At 48.2% G+C, this 8,356-nt stretch overlaps 1 protein-coding gene across 1 annotated transcript in view; it reads left to right on the plus strand.

Annotated features, from left to right (window-relative positions):
* SDHB (succinate dehydrogenase complex iron sulfur subunit B) overlaps nt 1-7,497 on the plus strand; it is a 10,103-nt gene extending 2,606 nt beyond the window's left edge. The window contains exons 3-8 of the mRNA XM_035901871.1: nt 1-50; nt 1,984-2,124; nt 2,441-2,557; nt 4,808-4,909; nt 5,120-5,242; nt 7,298-7,497. The exon at nt 1-50 is cut by the window's left edge and continues 83 nt beyond it. Coding sequence (XP_035757764.1) covers nt 1-50; nt 1,984-2,124; nt 2,441-2,557; nt 4,808-4,909; nt 5,120-5,242; nt 7,298-7,375 — 611 coding nt within the window. The 3' untranslated portion in view covers nt 7,376-7,497. The remainder of the gene's footprint in view (nt 51-1,983; nt 2,125-2,440; nt 2,558-4,807; nt 4,910-5,119; nt 5,243-7,297) is intronic.
* The last annotated feature ends 859 nt before the right edge of the window (nt 7,498-8,356 follow it).

The following is an 8,356-nucleotide window of genomic DNA, read 5'->3' on the forward strand; positions in this document are numbered from 1 at the left end:
AGGTAAGAAGGGTTTTCCAGCCTGCTAAAGTGAAGACTGCCCTTGAAGACTGACTTGCTGGCAGCATACGTGTAACTGCCAGAAAACTTCAGGGTAAATGGCAGCGTACCATGCTCCTCTTCCAGCTCCTGCATATGAAATACCTCGATGAATCAAGTAGTAAAGCTAAAGCCCATATTCACAGGGCGTAATCACATAACACCGAGTTATGAGCAATATCCTTACACAGCCCCCAGTCCTTCCTGTTTCTTTCCTAATCATGTTCGTCTTGCTGCCCTCCAGTGATGGACTGCGTAGGGAAATCTAGGAAAAGAGATTACAACAGCAAAATTGAGGGGGCAGACGTGGCAAATGGGAATGAATTGTAGGGGCTGCTTTATCTAGTGCTGCTGTGGAAATAGGAAAGGGTGTAGCTGGAAGAGTACTTATGACTTCTAGGAATAGCTTCAGGAATCTTTTTTTGGCCCTTTGACTAAGCTGAATGATTGATTGAGGAAAAGGCCATCTGGTGGTTTTACACTGCAGAGCTCCTCGCTGGTTCTCACACAGGTACACATCAGCATGTCCATTTAACTACGTTAAAACTTAACCTGTCCAGGTGACATCCCTGGGTGATGTTGGGATGCTGAGCTTAAAATGATAGTTGTGGAAATGCTGGGGAGGATGCCTTTATGGAATGACTTTTGATTTAACTAGGTGTGTTTGCAAGGATGAGAAATTCAGGTGCAATTGATGCCTGAAGATGTTTTGGCTTGGATCTAAATGAAAAGCACGCTTCAGTGCAGCCATTTCCTGTAGAATCTGCGTAGCAGGCAGAGGAATTTCAGATGGTGTGGTTGTTCTCAGTGTTAGATATTTAGAGAGCCAGTGCTGTTCCCAAGCAGCTGGAATTAATTGCCCTGAATACTTTTCTTTGAGAATGTGAAGACAGATTTTTCGAGCTGGACTGGTTCAATCTTGCCCCTTTTCTACCATGCAGGGAAAAAAAAATCCCATCAAAACCAGTTGACTGGAAAATACTTGTGACGGTTTCTCGAGTGGGAGGAATAACCTTGTTCGAGTGCCAGTCTTTATCTGGCAGCGAGGGGAAGGGTTGCCAGTGCATCAGGCGCTGAGGCGGACTAGCTCGCCAGCGTGAGGAGCAGTGGCATTTCTCTGACTCATATCAATTGATATGTGTCAAATCCTCTGAAATGAGAGTTTTGCCCTTTCAACATTCTTTCTAATATGATGGTTTAGGCATTGGTCTGAATTGGATACCCGAGCTCCTGACCTGAGCAGTATCTGTGACTGTTCTGCGGTGGTTTTTCTTGTAAACCTTGGCCTTTCCTGGGCTACATCTGATCCTTCTATTACCAGGAGCTCATTAGTAGTGTCATTTAATCCATTTGGTAAGCTATTTATATGCTGTTTGTTCTGGTGAGTGTCTGTCCTCTCACCTTTGGGAGTTAATGAATGTAGTTTATGGCACCGCTCGAGTCTGCTGTGGAAGTCACAGAAAGAAGCTTCTGTCTTGGGGACTTCGTTTTATGTTCCTGACCTTCAGGGACACTTTGACCAAAACTGTAGGGCTGATGAGGGATGTGCCTGGTTCCCATGTTTACGTTAATCTTTACGTTAGCTGCTTTGCATCAATACCAGCTTGTGGTTCAAACATGGGAACAAAGCTGAATGTCTTCCCCACCCTAAGTAGCATGTAAAACTAATGAATGATGCAAAAGGGATGAAGTGTCCAAGCTACTTGTTTTCTGCTGTGGAAGGAAGTTCTACACTGAGAACATGTTCAGGCTTTAATGAAAGTGACTCCTGTGTTTGTTCTTAATTTAAATAGCAACATGTTTGGCCTACTGGCAACTTCTGGTGTTTTCCTTGTCACGTACTGAGTTTCTTGAAGACAGCCTGGGGGCATCTTTGGGGCCAAGAGGATCTTCCTCAAGGAGGATAAGAGGGTAAATATCTAATGCTTTGTTCTTTTTCCCCCACACAGGCATCTGTGGCTCTTGTGCTATGAACATTGCTGGTGGGAACACGCTGGCCTGTATCAAAAGAATTGACCCTGATCTCAACAAGATCACTAAAATCTACCCTCTCCCCCACATGTATGTGGTGAAGGACCTTGTTCCAGTGAGTATCTGCTTCTGTCAGCTTGTGACCAAGGGTGACGCCGTTCTGGGCAGCGTGGGGTTCAGATTGGGTTGATAGGGATAATGTTGGGAGGTGCCAACACGATTGGGTCTCACAATTCACGTTACTCCTGCTGGTGTTTTCTGGCTTGGCTGGGTCTGAGGTTCTCAGCAGTGACTAAATTTGTCCTCGTTTGGAGGAATGTGGCAGGTTGAGGTAGAAAATGCCGCCTTCTGTTGGAGTGGCAGTAGATGGTGTCTCTCTCGTGCATCAATTTGGCTTAATAAATGTGACCTTTCTGCCTTTTGGCTTTTAGGACTTGAGTAACTTCTATGCACAGTACAAATCCATCGAGCCTTACCTGAAGAAGAAGGATGAGTCGAAACAGGGCAAGGAGCAGTATCTGCAGTCCATAGAAGACCGTCAGAAACTGGTTATGACTTCATTTCTTCCGTTGAAATCCCTTCCAGATAAGGCCGGGGTTAAACGTTAACACGCAATAGCTTCTAGTTCCTTTAATGACAAAGCTGTCTGGTGCCAAACCCGATGTGGGTGGAATCTGCTTCCTGAAATGCAGTGTCATGGCATGCCTGCGTTGCTAGGGGTAACGTTTGCTAACGAAATGCATTTGCGGTTGCGATGGGGACTCTGATCTCATTTCCACTGTCTGCACTGCAAAACCGTGTGTGCTTGTAAAAACATGGTGAAGGCTGCAGGCTTGTAATATCCTGGTGGAGATAAGGCGCTGCAGTTTTTGCTGGCCTGTAGGCTGTTGGGCTCAGCACTGTCTGTCTGGTTGAGCTGCAGCATGCTAAGCGAGGCGCTCATGTTGCTGCTTGCTGCGTTTTACAGCCCTAAAAAACTAATGGCAAAAACGAAACCCTTGTGGACGTGGAGACACGAGCATGATGGGTTAGTGCCAGTTTTTGGTTGTCTGTTTTGAGCGCTGTGTTGTTTTGGGGGGGGGGTTCTGGGAATGTAGTGTCATTGGTCCAAGGTTTCTGCTTAAAGCTAAAGAGTGTCTGAGGAACTGTTTGAACAGCTGGGATGTGCTGGTTTTTAAAAAGCTTATAGTGTCGGTAAGTTCTTGTGTGGATTTCCTTGGCTGCCACAGTAAGTACCATTAAATCAGCAGTTTCTCTTTTGCCTCTGACCTGTCTTGATGGACGCATCGCTTGCTTCAAGATTCAAAGCTCGCCTGTCGATGCTCAGCTGTGATCGCTGAGCAGGCACAGAGAGGGCAGGCAGCCCAGATTTTGGCAAGTGGTAAAAGAAAGGTGAATACAAACAGCAAAGAGGGAGGCTGGGTAAAGGGGATTCAATGAAAACATGTGAGCTGCAGCCTAATTCTCTTTAGTGATCTTTGAAAGTTTTCCATTATGTCTGCTTGCTGTGAAGTTCACATCCCATGAATAGAGTGGTCATGTGCCCAAGATGTCGGCAGCAGCATGACTGGTGCTGCGATGTCTTAGAAACCGCAGGATTTTACAGTCTGAAAGAATCTGTCCAAGGACAAGGGTCAATTCTGCACCGCTTGGTAATGTCTGATCCGTACGTAAGGGCTAAAGGGACTCTCCCTTCACGTGGTTTTCATAAAGCGGCATCCTTGAAATCACGTTCTCATTCAAGTAGAAACAGGCAAACCTAAAAGTGCCTGTGAGAGTGTCCTGAATCTTTCTCACAATGAGTAACCTTGCTTGCTACCTTGCTGCTGAGGTTCCTCTTGCTTTGAGAATGGCCTGTGTGCAGGAGAAACTTGGAAACGAAGTCAGCTGGAAAACCCCCACCTCTTTCTTTAAATCGTCAGTCATTTGAAGTGTTACAATTAGAAATAAGGCAAATTGGAAGCAGGAAGGTAAGTAGCTTTGGCAAGGCTTTCCCACAGCATACTGAGCAGCCCTTCTAACGCAGTAGACTTGCTACAAGCTCCCAGGAGTCTTTGACATTGCGTGTCTTTCTAAACTAAATTGAATGAGACTTCTGTCCTCAAAAGCAACTTTCAAATGCGTAATTTAAGCCAGACTGGACTCCATCATTTAGCCTGGGAGGGACTGATTGAGCTGGGAGACTTGAGAGACCTTGGTGTTTAACTGCCTTCTGCCCAGTGTCACTTCCACGTAGGTCTAACTTCCTTCAGTGCCTGAAATAAAAAGGCCTTCATCTCTAAAAATGGTGAAATGGTTAGACTTGCACCATTCCCGTTCTGTGCGTGCTTGGGGATCCCCACGGAGGACAAGTTACGAGCTCTTTGCTTCTCCCTTAGGCTGTTGGGCACACTTTGCTCTCTTTTTCCCTTCTGTAACATGGCCTGGAATTGTTAATTGGTTATGGATCTGCTCCTTTCCTCAGCCAGTTTTTGGGACAGGCTAGAAAGAAAGAATGCAGGAACATCAGGCAATTTCCACATTTTTCTTCAGTTTAATGCTTTTCTTTGTCACAAACCCCTAGTTTATTATAGAGGTCAAGTTGGGACGATGCATGCGTCTTGTTTCAGAGGACATGCACGTAGGGATTGCTTTCTCCTGGCAGCTCTGCTTCAGCTTTCAGAGCTGCTGTGTTGCGGCAAGTCCCTAGAGGGGAAGGTGGCGAGGGAAGCGCGTGCTTCATGTAAATCCCCTCTTTAAAAACGGCTTCGTCATGGATTTCTGGAGTGGCTTGACTGTGGTCTCCCACCCCTGTGCAGGATGGACTCTACGAGTGCATCCTGTGCGCCTGCTGCAGCACCAGCTGTCCCAGTTACTGGTGGAATGGGGACAAGTACTTGGGCCCTGCAGTACTGATGCAGGTAAGGACAGATTCCATTTGTCACCTGGGACTGCTGAGGGACTCCCTGTCTAAAAGCAGCACAAATGTTTGCAAGCACAGGTAGTGTAGTGTTACATAGTCCAGATCCTGGACCAGAATTCCTGAGTTAGATGTTGCTTTTAAAAACCTCACACTGCTTCCAACACTTTGAAGAAGCCTTTGGTGTGTGTCAAATGCCACTGACTTTCAGGCCTATCGCTGGATGATTGACTCCAGAGATGACTACACAGAGGAACGCCTGGCACAGCTTCAAGACCCGTTTTCTCTCTACCGTTGTCACACTATCATGAATTGCACAAGGACTTGCCCTAAGGTACGTGTACAGCCTGCGGGCATCCCTTCTGGGGTTATGGGCTTGTTTCCAAGCTCCTGGTTTCAAACCAATAGAAAAATACCGGCTTAGGGGGTGTTATTTTCCTCAAGCTTGCCTTGGCTTGTTCAGCCTTTTGAAATGCAGCGAGTTGCCAGCAGTCTTGCTTGTGATGATGACTGTGTGAGAGGACGTGGCAAAGTTTGCGTTGCACGTCACAGGAAAGTCTTTTCCTCGTGAGCAAGGCTGGGACTTTGAGAACTTATTTCCAAGATGTAGGGAGCGTGACAGTAGGGTGCTGGTCACGCAAGGGATGCTGCCAGAAACGCTGTGGGGAAGTTTGTCCTGTGTAGTCTGATCAGCGGGGTGAGCTTTGTGAGTGATACACATAACAACCCCCCCAGCGCAGCCTTAAACTCCGACAGTAGCAGCTCTCCCCAATGTATTGTGCCACTTCTGTCATGGAGGAGACTCCAGCAAGTTCTCAGAGCCTTTGGGGGATGTGTTTTATGCTGCCGTCCTGCCATCAGGGCATTTCCCAGATGGTCTGTCCTCTGGTATATCTTTCAAGATCTGAGCAAGCTTTCCTGAATCCGAGCATGCCTCTTCCTCGTCTTGCGATGACCTTGTGCCTGTTGTTGGGCAGATAACCAGGCCTTGCTTTCCTGTCAGCTGGGCTGTTTTCTAGCCAGCCTTTGTACCTGGTGGTGAAGTAATTCTTGAGTTGTGAAAGAATACGAAGGCAAATGTTTGAGTGGATCATGGATGTGGGGAACAGGAGATCCTGGAGATCTGGGCTGACAGCTCAGGAGCACTGCATGCTGATTGTTATTTTGGCGTTTTTTATTATTTTTTGGGGGTAGAGTTTTCTGAAGTGATTCATCAGCTACAGACAATTCCCCCTTTGTACAGGGAGCTGGCTCATGATTTGGTGTCAGCCGTAGTTCAGCTAAAGGTGAAGGTTCAACCTGAAGCTCTGGCTGTATGTAGGAATGTTTGTGGCGCAGAGCAATACCCACAGAGGCTCGGTCTCTCAGGTTTTGAGACGCATTCCTGATTAATACCCCCTCTCCACTCACATGCTCTAATCCTGTCTCCATCAGCCCTCAAAGACTTCATGGTAAACTGTGCCCGGGTGATTTCCTGCTCGTTCTCTGTCCCGCAGTGCTGCTGCTGTAATCCCAATGATACAGCGGGGCCATTGCCACCCCACCCCCCCTTTGGCGATTAGGCATGCTTGGGTTGGTAGCCATGCTGCAGGATTAAGGCCCTTTGCAATGTGACCTGCCTATATTGTAGAAAAAACCCACCTTTGGGGAGCTTCGCTGGCTTTTGCATGCAGAGAATTTTCGTCTTGGGTTAGTGTTCTTGCTGGCTTCCCTGGTGTCCTCCAGTACACAGCTTTTTTTTATTTCAGACAAGGAGGAAAGCCACGTGTCCGGTACCGTCACCCTTGAGCTTTTACAAGGCAGCTTCCTGCCTCCAGTGCTCATCTCCTAACGCCCGTAAAAATGTTGAATTCAGTCCTGCTTGAGCTTTATTAAAAGTTCCTATCGCTCAGCCACTCGTTCTTCTCTTTGATCCCTGTGTTGCTGATTAAAACCAGTCCTCCAAAGTCAAATGAGCATTTTCCTTCCAGCAGTGGGGAATTGCTGCTTGGTTCAGCCTCCAGGTAGAGGAGGTGAGCTCTGGGCTGGAGCACTGCGTCTCTACCCTGGGCTGGCTTGCTCTGCCCTTGTAAATTGAGGCTGGAGCGCAGTGAACCTGCACCAGCGCCCCATAAGCCAGGGGCCGGGCATACCCTAAGCCCAGCCTGCCTGGAGCAGGCTGCTCAGAGCTGTCCCTCAGCATCCCGCAGCCTCCCAGCATTTGAAAGGAAGCACAACATGAGGCTGGGCTCCAGCTTCTAGGGAGAAAAAAAAAGGGTGTCTTCTGCCACCTATTTTTACGAGGAGCAGCGTATCCATGAGTTTGCTGTGGCTTAAATCGAGGCGGGGGAGGGAGGATGCTCTAACGAGCTCCTTTCCAGAGGAGCTAACTGCAACTTTTCCTTTTTAGGGTCTGAACCCCGGCAAAGCAATTGCTGAGATCAAGAAGATGATGGCAACTTACAAAGAGAAGGCGGCCGCTGCGTAACGCCATTTCCTAACTGGAAGTGTGAACACAAACATGCTTTACCTGATGTAACGAGAGGAGGTTCCAGCAGGGAGTTAGGTGTTTTTTTCCATAGGTTTGCATGTACAATAAATCCTGTAAAGAACAAATAAGGGTTGTCGCTTCATTAACGAGATGGAACTGATGCCTCTGCCTCAATCCTAGAATCCCAAACCTCTCTGCTTTTGCAGTTTGGAACATGTGAGCGACTGGGGTTGCCCCTGAGGCTCTGCTGTGGGACAAGGATTTTGAAAGCAGCCCCACGGCAGAGCTGAACAGAGCGGGAACTCCTGTAATGACCTTAATCCCACACCTTTAAAGCGCATGCACGCGTGGGAAGAGACCGGCGAGCAGCTCTGTGGGGCCATTGGCGAGAAAGCAATGGAAGTGGCTGGAAAAGGGGAGCGTTGGAAGGATCTCGCCCTGCTCTGAAGTCCCCTGGGGCTCCTTGGTGAGGAGCAACATGAGGCCCTGGAGCTCGCAGGATGTGGGCATCTGGCAAAATCCCGCTGGTGGCGCCACTAGGAAAGAGGGGTCTTGCTGCTGCCGTGCTGGGATGCTTGGTTTTATTCCAAGTCCTAAAATAGAGATTTGTTAGAGCAGGGTTGAATCCTGCTCTGGTACGAGTGTGGTTTAGCTCCAGATTTCTCAAATGTGCGATGGTGGTGGTAGGTTGTTGCTTGAAGTTGTTGTTTGAGGTCTTGAGGGGGTGGAGAGAATGGAAGGGCTTTCTGTGTTGCTGTTTAATGGATTTATTTTTTGTCGTCGTCGTTATTGGAGATGGAAACAAAAACTCCCTTGTGCAAGGATGGGCACAGAGGGGAGAACAAAAGCATTTTGGCTGCAGCCGAGCATGGTGGCGGCGGGTGGGAGCCGCCCTTCTCACAGGTTTTGGCGTTTCTGGCAGGGGTTTTGTGGCAGCTGGAGCCATCAAAAGCCTGGCATTGGCTGGAGGGGGTGCGC

This window comes from Egretta garzetta, unplaced genomic scaffold (assembly GCF_000687185.1).
Source record: "Egretta garzetta isolate BGI_Z169 unplaced genomic scaffold, ASM68718v1 scaffold69, whole genome shotgun sequence".
Classification (NCBI taxonomy): Eukaryota; Metazoa; Chordata; class Aves; order Pelecaniformes; family Ardeidae; genus Egretta; species Egretta garzetta.